Source organism: Protopterus annectens, chromosome 2.part1 (assembly GCF_019279795.1).
Source record: "Protopterus annectens isolate FY-2018-M chromosome 2.part1, PAN1.0, whole genome shotgun sequence".
Taxonomy (NCBI): domain Eukaryota; kingdom Metazoa; phylum Chordata; order Ceratodontiformes; family Protopteridae; genus Protopterus; species Protopterus annectens.
The window spans coordinates 953,594,806-953,610,001 of NC_056729.1; the positions used below are offsets into that span (position 1 = coordinate 953,594,806).

Sequence of the window (15,196 nt, forward strand, 5' to 3'; positions counted from 1 at the left end):
ATGACAAGTAGAGGAAGTTTCCTGATCCCCTGGCCAAATCTCCCCTAGTAGTATAAATACTACATTGGGTCTCCCCTGAAAAGAGGCTACTAGCCTAGTGGGACTAACCTGGTCAACAAAAGATACAAAAAAAAAAAAAAATTAAAGGATCCAGCTGATGACTGAAGAGTCTAGGGGTTCACCTCCACCTATTTGGACAGCAAACAAAAACAAATATAAAACAGAACATTAAACATACTGAAGGAAATTTAAGCCTCACCTCAGGGATAGCACTTCCTATAATCAGCCATGCTTTTTTGCCCATAGCAAGAAAGTAGTTGCACAAGAGCACTGCGTGTTCTTCTTCATCTCCTGCAAGCAGATCCAGGAATTGCTAAAAATGAAAGCCCAAAGTCTGTGTTAGGCATGTTACTGCAGCTCATGTATTACATCCGTTCACTTTTCCTTAAAAAAGACTTAAATTACTCTGAATGATTAATAACAAAGACCAAGCTGAAAACTCTCAAGTTTAAAAACAATGTCTGTTAGGATCTCAGAGCACACAATGCTTTTGTTAAGAAAAATAATGGATGACTGCATTATGATATTTAGTTTTAAAATATTAAATATACCCACAATGGAGTCTATATTATAAAACCAAAAACGCTTTTGAGTGAATACCAAAACAGCGCAACATATAGCCCAAACCGCAAATATGCTGAACCCCTAAACCAAGAAATTTAAAATCTCGAATCGCCATAGTCGGCCAACCCCACTGCCCACTACATACTACCTACCCAAACATAATAAATAAACCACATACATACAATAACCAAACCCTACCGCTAACCCTACACTATACCTTACATACATTACTATCTATGTACTTACCTTAACCCGCACCCTAACCCTAATTTCTGTAACTATCGCACACTTACCCTATGGAGATATACCCAAACAAAACAAATAATCCATACACATGCAATTAACAAAACCCTACTTCTAACCCTACACTAAACCTTACATACATTACCTATCTATGCACTTACCTTAACCCACACCCTAACCCTAAGGTCCGTAACGATCACACAATTATGTTACGGAGCTATACCACAGACGGGCCAACCATGACAAATCGACATTTCAAATTTCACGGTTTTGGACATTCTCTGTTTCCGTAGTTCGTGTAATATGTGTTGCTCTTTTCCGATTTGCTCAAACGGATCTTTGGGCTTCTAATATAGACCCCCCCCCACAATGGACTCAAAATGGGCTATACCTCCTTAGCGGACAGATGTCCTTGTGTGCCTGGCCATTGTTTTTATGATTAGAGGTATTATAAGAAAACCTTCTAAACTCTAAAATGAATACATCAGAAGTTTAGTTAAAATGTGCCTGTAACCTAGATATGACCCTATAAATCATCAGTCTTGTACTAAAAAGCTAGTTTGAATGACAAGAGACAGTGTACTGTGGAACTTAATGAAAGGAAATACAGTTCGCCTTTATTTACAATTAAGATTATCAGCTTGTTTTTCAGTATAAATATACATTTAAAGACTGGGAAACAGGGAGGATTTCTCGCAAATTGTTAATGTGAAAAGTCGTTATAGCTGCAAACAGAGTGCCCTGTGGCTTCTTTGAATGCCACTCCTGTTCAACACTTTGATGAACTGCTAACATGGCAGCACTAGTAAGAAATTAGAACTCTTGGACATCTTATAGCAATGCAGTACAATAAGTCCTCTAAGCTAGAAAATATCTATCTGGTAAATGTAATACTTGCATTGTGTCATAATTCTCCTAAAAACTGCCATGGATCACATGGAAATAGATCATTTACAAAAATTGTGACTGCTTAAGGATATAGAAAACTTTTTTTTATTTTGTATTTCTGAATAATTGGGCAGATGGACTGGTCCAAGAATCCTCTTCAGTCATGACTTTTAATAATTACAATGGATAAAAGTTACAAGATTAATTATAACAGCTATTTATAGCACAGATCAACACAAAACAAACAACATATGTATTTCAATGTTAAGGTTACATTAAATAAAAAGGGAGTTAATATAAAGTGACTGTACATACAGCCTATTAAAAGAAAGCAACTGGAAGAATACAAATTTAGCACTATGAAGTTACTATGGGTAGGGGAAGGCTCTATTTAATTACTTTTTACTACAACAGCTCTAACAGACAGCCCACTTCTTACATCAACAGTTAAAGCTTAAAGTTAGATATTACCACAAACAGGTCAGATCTCAACAACATCTGATCCTATAAAACATTTTAGAGTAATCAAGTTTAAAAACATTTTATGGTACATCACAGAGATATGAATCTCATTTTTCTTAAACAAGAAACATCTTTATTAAATTGTCAAGTATGACAGAGGCAATCATACATTTATATAATAGAAAACAAACCATATTGACAATTTTAGTTGCAAACATTGCACATCATAAACTATATTGACATATTTGTAGTTGCAAACATTATACATCACTTATAACCTATCCGGTCATTGTCCGTCAGATATATTACATAGCTCTTTCAAATCCTGGCTTCTTTTAAACCTCTTTCCTCCTCTGCATGTACTATTCCCATCCCACAATTCCATTTTTTCCTATGTAGCTTGCTGTTAAGATCCCAATTCCAGTTGTTTTATCTCTGTTACTATATTCACTACTTCTAGTAAAGTTGATTTAGACTTTGATTTCCATTGTCTAGTAATTTTTTGTCAGCTACCATAATTAGACTTAGGAAGCACTTACTTTGTCTAAGCAATTCTGATTCTGTATCATAGTTCAAAAAAATAATTTCCTCAGTTACACCAATTTGCTCACCCAGTATTTCGACAGAGCAGCCTGCAAGAAATCTTTAAAGTCTGCCAACTCATCACACTCCCAGAAAATATGTTCCCAGTTACCTCTTTCGTCCCTATCACACTTCCAGTATTTTCTGCCTACCAGAAGAAAACATTTATTGGAGTCTACTTGGGGTAAAAAAATACATATGTAAACATTTCAAGCAAAGATCCTAAATTTTCTAGACTTTGTTGCATATTTGAGATATGAATCACATTTTGTACAATTCTTTAACTGCTGCATTACAGAAAAATAGTTGTTCTTTTCCATTTGATTACTGCCACTATGCCAGCTCTTCTTCAACCAATCTTGACAAGTCACCTGGATCCACAATCCACATAAAACCAGTCACAAAATGTACTGCTGCCATGCAAAAAAAAATGAAACACAGAAACACAACTGGAGCCAAATGAAACTCAAAGTATTTAATAACAAATAAAGTTGAAACCTACAACAGGCAAGCACTTTTATTCAAAGATGTATCACATGAACTTTATCATACACCAAATTCTACTCACTATTCTTTTAAACAGAAAACAGTCTCCAAAACTGCTCATTAAAAACCTAACATTATTAATATTTGCTGCACATTACAACTGCCATATGTAGGAATACATAACATCTATAAAATATTAATGATACAAAAGTAGTACTGCAATGGTTTTAATTACAACAAATAGTCAGGCTGATACCATCATTTAAGCCTGGCATTTAAAAAGCATTAAATCTAAAGTGTCAGACTAACAAATGTTTTTTCTAAACAACATTAGCATCTCCTCCTCTCTACATTTTTCCAAAACATGCTACAATCTGCAATGAGCCTAGAAGCAGGAATAAATTGATATTTAACTACCCCTCGTTTAGTATGTTCATGGAGTATTTTCATATAATCCAAACACTTGCAACCACTAATAGTTTTCCTGTGAATTTTACTTGATAGTGTTTCTGCTGTATCCTTGTATATTGACATATCTAAATAGTTAATGTACTGACAATGGAAAGTCATGTCAAACTTTATGTAGGATGTGTAGCCTTGTTTAAATATTCCATAAACTCATTCAATTATTCAAGGACAGAATTCCACAAGAAGAAAATATCATCAATAAAATGAACCCATACTCTATAGTATTCAAAAAATGGGGACAAAAAAACTTTAGTCTCTTCCCATGCTGCCATAAACATATTTTCAAACATGGGTACATTTGCAGCCCCAGAAGCAGCATCTGTAATCTTCTGACTCTTAACAACCTCAAATATAAAAAAATAAATTTGTGTTAAAACAATGCTGATAAAATATAAATGTCATCACTGGTATTTTTTATTGAATCTGTCTCAGAAAAAATATTCTTCACTGTGTAGAACCATATGAAAAGAAACCACATCTAAAGTGACAAAAATATGTTCATTAACAGGCAATATACCAAAGCCTATCAGCAAATCATAAGAATCATTAATTGAGAAACATGGGCTTTCTAAAATGTTCAGTCATAAAGACAAAGGATAAGTCTTCAAACTGATGACAGCAACTACTGGTCAGAAAGGTGGGCATTTTAAATTTTTATGTACCATCGGTATACCAAAAACAATTGATAACCTAGGATGTGCAACTGTTAAAACATCACTAGTCAAAATAACTTCATCAGCTATCTTTGTGAGAAAATAATCAATACCTTAGTAATTAGAAACACTCATTTTTAGATATATATTTCTGTACTGAAAAGAATCAGCTAACAAAGTGATGATACTGGCATTGCATTGCATTTTACCCATAACCACCACCGAATCTCCCTGGTCCACTAACACAGTTCTCGCTGTGTTATATTAAACAAGACTGTGCTATTTTCATCATTCTCTATCATTTGAATCAATGAAATCTGTTTCACACATTTCTTGAGATGTACTGATGACAAAATCATTAGGAAGAGCAAAACTGTTAGGCTTTCTCAACATAACATATTTTTATCCTTATCTGCAAACTTAGAGAAAAAAATTTTAAATTAAAAATTCTAACAATTTAAATGAAATCAAAATGTCTGATAGCTTGGTCCTTTTTCTTGGAACAAAGGCAAAGACAGGACATTTGGATAACACTTTGATGTCACCAATGAAAGATTCTTTAAACTTAAATTAGTAACATTTAAAGTCTGTCTCCTGTAGTAGCCATTTGCCATGATGCATCTTTATTGTCCATTTATAGTCCTTCAGTAAATGACCCAAGACTTGCTAAAGAAAGAAAGAATTAAAGTTAGTCTCCTCCACAGCTGCTGGCATCTTGTGAAACCCAATTACTGCAAGCTACATTGACTGTAACTGTAGAGCTTTCTCATCTCCTGATCTGCCATCGTGAGTTGGTTATGTTTGTTGCAGACATTTTTGAGAGCACTCATTCCTTTCCAGTACAAATGGCCCTCATACTGACTGGTCATCCACAGATCTTATTGCTTAAAAAAACACATTTTGATTGTTGACATTTATGTAAGAATTTTGATCCAGTGCTGTTACTTTTGCATATGAGGGTTTATGCTTGTTGTTTTTATCATAAATCAGATGGTTTCTTCTGTCATGAAACTGTTTCTCTTTTCTGTTAGCAGCATCACCAATATCCTCAGTGGAACTGAAACAGAGATTTGCTATATCGCATGCACTTGATATTTCTCCAAGCCTGTCAACAAAATTTGCAATTCTACCTCCTTGAGCTTAACTAAAATTCTCATAAGGTTTTCACATGCTTTTTCACTAATAGATACCCATTTCCTAAGAAAATCTGAATTGCTCTCCTTCAGTACAGATCTTTAAACCTTTGGGAATAATGTTTTGTATTCTTTAAGTAGCTGATCAGGGTTGAAGCTTTACTTACACAGACTCTCAGTACTGTCACTGAAATGATGAGTTTTAACTTGAACAAATGTCCTCAAAGTCTTCATTTTATTACTATCAGTACTACCATAAGTTGTAATCAGTTACTCTCGGAAAAGAGGAGATGACAAGTCAACAGGTCCAGGAACACTGGAAACTGAAACTTCAATAGCTCCATTTTAAAATACAAACTGTCCAAGAATCCACTCCTGTTAACAAAATCCCCAAGAGGATATTTTATAGCTAAAAGAGGTGAAATAAAAGTACTTTCTGGTTATTTTGGCTCCATAGCATCAATATTTTTTCTTCTAGGACCAGAAATGTCATAACACCTTTTCTTCTTTTTCAAATGTCAAAATATCTTCTCACGCACAGTCAGTGGTATCCATCAAGCTTTTCCAATTCTTATTGAAAATTTTGAAACGTTTGTCCACTACACAGCCTTAGTTTTCACAAACTCCATACCTACTTTTATTGCAGCACTCCAGCCAAAGACTCGTTCTGCAGCCTTATCCTCAGTCACAGTCAATTGTTGACCTAAATTTTCTGCTCAGCCACTTAGTTCTTCTATTCTGTTTTGCACTTCCATCACCTATTGCCTCATAGGTATCATGGCAATACAGTATGGGCATGTGGGATCCCAGTCAGAAGCTCGACTCATTCGAAAGTCGACTTCATATGGTCTAGACCATATGTTCGGCTTTCCAAGAAGTCAAAGCTTTTGAATGGAGATCGCGGTGCAGTGGGGATTGGGGAATTTCCCCTTTTCCCCATTGATGTGCGATCTCTGAGTTGCTATATATAATATGCAGGGGGTGTGGGGGGGTGCAGGGGAAGGTCTACCCCTGCAAAAACGTAGATTTTTTATTGTTTTCCATAGTTCGACTTTTTGGAAAGTCAATCAAATGGTCTAGACCATGTAAAGTTCGACTTTCTGATAAGTCAAGCTTCTGAATGGGATCCAGGAATGTAGTAACCGATAATCCAAACAGTGTTTGAATTAAAACAATAAAAAGTAAAAAAAAACTCTGAACAAGACATTTAAACAAACCTTTAATCCACAGTTTGAGCACTTTCATTCCTCTTGGTAGCAGAACTTTATCAGAAACATGGCAGTCATTTTGTTACAAGGTTTAAATAGCCTCGAAGGTGTCAAAACTCGAAGCATTTAAAGGTACACACACTCAAAAAACTTGCCAACTTATAAAAGCATTTTACATACCAAAAACATCACAACAAACCCCCCAACATTAAAAATACTAATCAATACATTTAATAAATATAAAAATGTTAAAATATTGTTCAAATGCAATCAGATGAAACACAGTCAGAAAAAGTAATTATACTTGGGCAACTTTGATTTTTAACATAAGTTTAATGGAATTAACATTGTTAATGATTGGTGGATTACAGGCATTAAGTAAAAGTTGCCAGAACACTTCTCTTTGTTCAAGAATTACTTCCCAGTCACCCCCTCTATTACTAGGTGTAACATTTTCAAGAATACTAAATGCAAACTTTTTAAAATCATGACATATAGTTGAGTGCTTATATAAGGCATTAGCTACAAGCCCTTTACTGATTACATATTGTGTTGGTAAATTCTATTTTGCAAAGGTCTTACTGTCTTGCCGATATAAAATGCCAGACGAGAGGAAAAAAAAAAGCAATGTACACTACACCCCTTAGTAGTGCAATTGTAAGGTTTACTATCAAAAGAATGAAAAGCACATCCGCAAACTGTGATTTCCACGACAAATAACCTCGATTCATACATATCAAGTAGGTTGTCTGGTCAACGCAACAAGATCGACAACTTTCTGTCGATCTTAATATTAGCAACTCCCATTGCCGGCCATGCTTTCAGTCCCTGCCCTGTGTATGTCCTTCTAAACAGACGTACACATGAACGTCGACATTCTGACTGTCGCTCCTACCATGTTCGAGGAGGAGGCTGTCGTGCAACTGAATGTTGACATTTTGACTGTAAACCCAATTGTAATGTCCCTTCACTGAAAGCAATCTAGGTTAGCCAGACACTGAGAAATATGTGCCATGTAAAATATAGCTACATTTCTTACACATCCCACATTTCATGCCCCAATTCTTATTTGATACATTTCGTATGTTGTTTTTTTCCAAAATAGCCTTTAAATTATTACTGTTCTTGTACACAAATTTTGACTGCTGCCCTAACTGGTTAAGCAGCACAAAAGCATCAAATACCGTCTTCAGTGACATTCAATAACTTTTTTTAGGGAAGAAATTTCAGCATTATATTAAATAACAAAAACCTAAGTTGAATCAGTACTCTTAGTATTTCTGTTACTCAAATCTTTGGGACATCTCAGTAAGAGACCACATTTTTTATCTCTATCTTCAAGAAACCATTTTTTGAGATCCCCCAACAGTGGCAAGAGATACCCACAATCAATAAACAAATTGCAGAGTTTATCAGTCTCTTGTTTAAACAAAAAAAATCATCTGAAATCAACCTACTGAGTCTAATGAGCTGTCCTTTAACAATATTTCTTTTTTGCCACCAAGGGTACTGACTGGTAAAATGTAAAAAAGGCATTTTGAAAAAGTTTCTTTTCTAAGTAACCTAGACTCATATCTCCATTCAGATAAATTTTTGCATAGAGAAATGTCTAGGTAGTTTATCAGCCTATCACTGATCTGATAGGAAAAGTACAAGAAATCATTAAAACAATTCAAAAAGTCAAGAAATTCTTACAGCTCGGTGATGTTCCTTTTCCATAGAATATATCATCCAGGTATCTCAAATAACCTTCGACCTTGGAAAAGAGGGGTGAAACAAATATTTTCATAGTTTTCCAATACCACAAAACCATGATGGTAAAAACAGAGACTGAGGCTGCCCCCATCGCAACACCCATGTGTTGCTTATGGTATTCCTCCTCAAAAAATACAAAGTTGTTTTTAAGCACCAGCTCCATACATTGAAAAATTAAACTAATCTCAGCCTGGTTAAGGTTGGTACCCTTAGTCATTGCACCTAGGAAACATTCCAAACCTTCATCATGAGGGATAACACAGAACAAGTCTTTAATATCTGGTGCCACAAACAAGGCATCAGGTAAAAATTTCACTCTGCAAAAGACTGAAGAAAGTGCTGGGAGTCTTTTAATAAATGCTTTTTTCTACTGAAAAAAATTTTAACTTAAAATCAACCATTTTAGCGAATGGTTCAGTCTTTGACCCTGCTGAAGGTATGATGGGTCTGAGTGTGTGTGTGTGTTTGTGTGTGGGGGGGGGGGGGTCGACCACTGAATTATGAATCTTCAGGATTCTGAATATCCCCGGAACCCAAGAATGTTTGACCTCAAGAAAGTCTCTCATCTTAGGAGGTATATCAAAAGTAGTGTATAAATCCTCCAATGCATAGTCTTTGCCACAAAAGGCTATGTTAATCTTGTTTCATGAGACTTTCACAAAGAAATCACAGTTATTTAAAAACTCAAGTATCTTACATGACTATAGGTGGTGGTCCATAATGGCAACACCCCCACCCTTATCTGGCTTCATCACATATAAACTTTTATTATTAGATAACTTGAACAAGACGTCTCATTCATTAGGAGTTAAGTTACAAAATCTTTTTCTCTTCTTGTGGCCCCATTCCCTGTTACTATTTTTGCATAACTGTTTGAAAAGCCCAATAGGCAGTGCTAAAGGGGGGATAAAATACTACTTCTCCCCATTTAATTGTTAGCACCATATTCAATATTAGGCAGCATCAATCATTTCAAGTTCAGTTTTCTAGTGTACAGTTTTAGTTTAATCAGGGTGTCCTCTACATGAGGTAACTAGAGGGCACAAACTTAAACCCTTTTTGAAATAATGAACCAAAAAGAGAAGTTATAGGCAATGGGGAAAATTTATATAAAGCACATCCATCAAAAACATATACAGTACCTTCAACAGGTATATCCAAACCATCAGAAGAAATTATTTTTGCACTTGACGATTCCGATACCACTTTGAATACCAATCCTGTCTCAGGGGAGGGGGTTAAAAGTCGGGGGCATTCTGCTCCTGTCTCCCTCACTTTTCCTCCAGCCTCTTGGATCTCCTGGGTTTCCATTCCCCTGAAAAATGGGTCGTACACTCGTTATTATCGCCAACACCTTTCCTGTGAGTATCAAGTGCATCATTGGGATCACCAGCTTCATACCTTTTTCCACTGTTAGGAGTTGGACAGGCCTTATGTTTGTAGTCACTCACACCCCTGGCAATTTTCTTCTGCTTATGTTTATAAGCAGAGGCTTCATATTGTTCAATCCTGTATAAAGCTCCACAAAATTCATCCAGGTGATAAGGAAAACAAAGATCATTTCTAATAAGTGCATCCAAATTTTTAATTTCCACTTCCAGTTTCTCCAACTATCTTAAGTTTTCTTGAATAATAATTTGCATTATTTCAATGCCCATCTGATCAAAAAGGTCCAACTGCTCCTGATGAAAAACAGGCCCTGGTGTAACACCATTGGAGTACTTAAAAACTCGCAGCCCCTTCAGTACTCTACAATGTACAATACAAAGGTTCTAAAAGGAATTGCCCATAAGCAAATATTTATATTTTATCATCAGTTTCTTAGACTTCTTAATACTCTTCACCAAAGTACCTTTAAACGCTTGTTCATTACCCACACCAAAAGCATTTTCAACACTACTGTCTCCAAATGTATGCCTAAATGTAAATAATTCATGATCATTAAAACTAACAAAGTCCTTGGTTTGTGGCAAAATGTCTCTCCCACCAGGAAACAATCCTCTGACATTACTGGATAGCCCCCAAACCACCGAACTTGAAGGTGTAGTACAAACAGCAGCATCATATAACTTTTTTCCTTGTAATAATTCTGGGACAACATTTCTCCCTTTGTTGCTTTCAGTGCCCACAGTAGATAAAGCTGCCATTAAAGTATTCACCTGTTTATTCATCCAATTCATTCAGTGAATTAAAAGTGGTAAATTGAGAGGTGTACTGGTAAGGCTCCCATCTCCACTAAAATCCATACCAGATATAAATGCAAGGAATAGGTCAATTTGTGACATACTGGTAGTGGTTGCAAATAAACTCAGTAACCAATAACCCAAACAGCATTTGAATTAAAACAATAAAAAGTAGAAAATGCTGAACCAGATGTTTAAACAGACCTTTAATCCACAGTTTGAGGCTTTTGTTCCTCTTAGTAGCAGAACTTCATCAGAAATGTGGCAGCCATTTTGTTACAAGGTTTAAATAGCCTCAAAGGCACCAAAACTCTAAGGATTTAAAGGTACACACACACTTAAAAAAACTTGCAACCTTATAAAAGCATTATACATGCCAAAACATTACAATAAAAACCTTAACGTTAAAAATACTAATCAATACATTTAATAAGTATCAAAATGTTAAAATATTGTTACAAATATTAAAAAATCAAGCATCCAGGAACTTGATATCATGAACACCAACTAGTTGTATTTTTTGTAAACCCTTCCAACAGTCCCGATATGTGCCATAAGCAAAGCTTCACTTTTTCCTTCAGTTCTATTAATTTGTATAGTCTGCTGGTTAATGTTGTTGTGGTTGTCTCTCTTCTTGATTCTCACCATTGCATATTTCCTCCTCTATATATTACCACAGTCTCAGCTAAAGTTTACAAAATTTTCTATCATCACTCAATTCATGAGACCATCACAGTTAATATTTTTACCAGCACACATCAAATAACTTTATATATTCACCAAAAAATTAAGGTTAGTTAACCATGATATACATAGTGAATGAGGAAAAACTACCATTTTTGATCACTATGATACTTTTGCCCTTGTTTATCTTTGCCTGAAGATCTAACAAAAGCTTTTGTCAGTTTATAGAATTCAGATGTTGCTCAGGCTCTGGAAATAGTATGAGGTCACATAAAAGGGTTACAGCTCATCTGATATTACTTCTATTACAGCAGCAATGTGACCAGAAAGACTAGTTGTGTAAAATCTTACCATAACAATAGATGTCCTTCAAATCTCTGCTGCAGTATTCTTAATATGAGAGAGATCTATGCATCAGATGACCTGAAGTTGGCCAGTATACAAAAGTTTTTCACTACTGTAGGATGCGTGGTATATCGGCCATAAAAGTGACGCATGCAAGCATCTACCTCAAAACTGAATGCCCCAGGAGGAAGTCAGCCTAATGAAGGTAGGATATGAACATCTAGGGAAAGGAATCAAACCACCAGCAGGAAGGAGGTAGGGATTGGAATACTGCAACAGAGAAGAGAATGACATATATCGTTATGGTAAGATTTTGCACAACTATTCTGTGTCGTCCTATTCATCTGTTGGAGTATTCTTAACATGAGGGAGAATACAAAAGTTCATGAAGAGAGGGTAGAGGAAGAGGCGGTAGAGCTCTCCAGGAACACATGCAGTATATGTCTCTGGGCAAACCCTGCTCTGGACCTAGAAATGCCATCCAATTTGCAATGTTTAGTGAAGGTATGAACAGAAGTCCAAGTAGCTGCTTTGAGAATAGAACTAGTGTCCAATACCTTGAAGAAGGCACCTGACAAGGTTACAGCCCTAGTGGAATGGGCCTTTACAGAAGAAGCAAGGGTTTTACTATGCTTCACCTAGCATAATGAAATAGCCTTAGAAATCCAGGTAGAAATTAGTCTGTTTGAAAGCTGGCAATCCCAAAGCCCTAGGATGATAGCAGACAAAAAGATGGTCTGATTTTCTAGTAGCTTTGGTCTTGTCTAAATAAAATCGATGTTGTCTATGCACATTCAGGATGTGCAACACTTTCTCACTAGGATTTTGTGGAGAAAGAAAGAAAGTAGGTAAATAAATGGATTGGTTAAGTGACAACTCATTGACTACCTCGGGTGTAAAAGAATGTTTGGTACACAAAGACACCTTGTCTTTATGGAAAACCAATAATGGCCTGGAGCTCAGACACACATCTGGCTGAAATGATAGCTAGGAGCAGCACAGTTTTCCAGGAACAGTGTTTTAAGGATACTGATGAAGCTGACTCAAATGGGGGAAAAGTCAGCTTTTCTAGCACAAAATTAAGATCCCAAGGTGGAGGAATAGGTTTCCTGGGAGGTCAAATGTGGAGGACGCCTTTAGGTCTCATACCTGCTAACTGGGGGGGGGGGGGGGGGTAGAGGCAGACAGGCAGAAATAGCTGACATATGGGCCTTCACTGAAGAGAAGGCCAAGCCAGTATTGCGTAAATCCCACAAACAGGATAGAACCAGAAGGATTTCCACTGGTAGTAGATCCTAGTTCCGTGAGAGACACCAGACTGAAAATTTCTTCCACTTGGCTAGTTAGGATTTTCTGTCATTGGGTTTCCTGGCCTCCTGCAGAACCCTAAAAGGAATGAAAACCCTATCATCCACAGAGTCAGCTGAAGGATAGAAAAGTTGGGATGGATGAGAGTTACTTTGTCTTGTGTGAGAAGGTCCCTCTGTGAGGTAACGTGTGGTGATTTCCTTTGGCTAAATGCAGAAAAAGGGAGAACCAAAGCTATCCTGCCAAAAGAGGGGCCACCAACAAGACTTTTGATTTGTCCTACTGAATTTTGAATGGGAATTTCAGAATTATCAAAGGGGGTGGGTTGCATACAGAAACATCCCCTTCCAAGAGAATGAAAGGGCATCCACCATCCAGACTAGAGGGTGAGGGGACTCTGGCAAAAAAATTGCAGGAGTTGTCTGTTCATAGGGGTGGCAAAGAGATCTACTTGAGGAACACCCCACTGGTGGACAATGTCTAGAAACACATCCCTTTGACACATCCATTCTTGAGACTGTGTTAGGGACCAGCTCAAGGTGTCTGACATGCAATTTGGTTGCACGGGATGTACACTGCCTGGGGTGTCACCCTGTATTCGACAGCCAGCTCCCAAACGTGGAGTGCCAGCCTGCATAACAGGTAGGATTTGGTCTCCCCTGCTTGTTCACATATCACAGGACTGTCATATTGTCTGTGAACAGTTTTATAGGTCCTGGGAGAAAGAGAGGGTGAAAAGTTTGAATGGCTAGCAACAGGGCCCTAATCTCCCTTAAATTGAAGGGTTCCTTTTGTTGAGAGGGGGACCATACTCCATGAGCTTACAAGTCTCTGAAAGCTGCCCACCATCCTACATCTGCAGTGTCTGTGAACAGCTCTTGAACTGGAGGTAGGGGGTGCAAGGGGGACTCCTGGGTTGAGAGACACTTGTTGGATCCACCACTGAAGTTCCCTCTTCAGGCAGGGGATGAGAGGAATTTTAAAGTCTAGAGGGTGTGAATGCTGCATCCAAACAGACTTTAGAAACCACTGGAGTTTCCTCATGTGAAGTTTTTCCACTGGAAGCAATGGGATAGTGGATGCCATAAAACGCAAAACCCTGAGGAATGTCCTGGCTGAAATGTGGTGAAGTGGCAAAAGGTTTCTGAAGTAGGACTTGAGGTCCAGTGCCTTCTGTGGAGGGAGAAAGACTCTCATAAGGTTTGTCTGAATCCTGCACCATAGGAAGATGTGATCCTGAGAGGGGCAGTGAATGGATGTTTTGTAGTTTATGGTGAAACCTAGGCATTGCAGAAGACAAGTGGCAAAAATAATGTTTTGCTCTAGGATCTCTGGGAAAGTTGCCATAAAGAGGAGATTGTCTAGGTAAAGGAAAACATGGATACCCTGAAGACTGCACTAGGCAATCACAGGAGCTAGGCATTTTATAAACACCCACAGAACGGTAGAAAGTCCAAAGGGCAAGGCAGAAAAATTAAAATGCCAAGAAGCCACATAAAAATGTAATAACTGTGTATGGGAATGTGTTAATATACATCTTTGATATCCAGGGAGGCTAAGAAGGCTTGTGGCACAATTAGAATGAACAAGGTTTGAAGAGGTAGCATATAGAAAGTGGATACCTTCATAAAGGTGTTGACATGAGACAGATCTATGATGGGCCTCCAAGGGCCATCCTTTCTGGGCACCAGGAACATTCTGGAGTAGAAACCTCTTCCTTTTTGGCCTTGAGGAACTTCCTGAATGGTTTCTTGACTACACAGGTTTAGAAGTACCTCTGAAAAGGAGGCTACTTTATTCCTTAGGTGGTTGAGGAGTGCCCTTGAAGGAAGGTAGGAAGTCCCATACCAGAAAGTATCCTTTTTGAATGACAAAGAGAGCTGAGGAGTCTTATGCTTTCCCAGACTGGCATAGACAGAGATAGACAGGCACTGGGAAAGTGGAATGTGAGTGGGGTGAATAGGACAGACAGAGGGAACCAGGTTTGTCTGGAAAGGGCCGCTTCTGAACCAGAGTTGCAGGGGCAGCCATGGACTGTTGAAGCCTCCTAACATATTTTTAGTTTTAGGTGGAGGAGTGCGGGAGTGCCTACGAAGAAAAACAATCTTCACTGGATAATTTCTCTAGAATTTAGGCACTGAAGACAAAAATATGCTTTAATTCCTGCATCTCTT

The 15,196-nt window shown here is 37.4% G+C and overlaps 1 protein-coding gene across 1 annotated transcript in view; it reads right to left on the reverse strand.

Annotated features, from left to right (window-relative positions):
* The window catches only part of CC2D2A (coiled-coil and C2 domain containing 2A), a 3,655,067-nt gene that overhangs the window by 479,561 nt on the left and 3,160,310 nt on the right, over positions 1–15,196 (reverse strand). Inside the window, exon 31 of the mRNA XM_044062582.1 lies at positions 260–373. Within this exon, the coding sequence (XP_043918517.1) occupies positions 260–373 (114 nt within the window). The remainder of the gene's footprint in view (positions 1–259; positions 374–15,196) is intronic.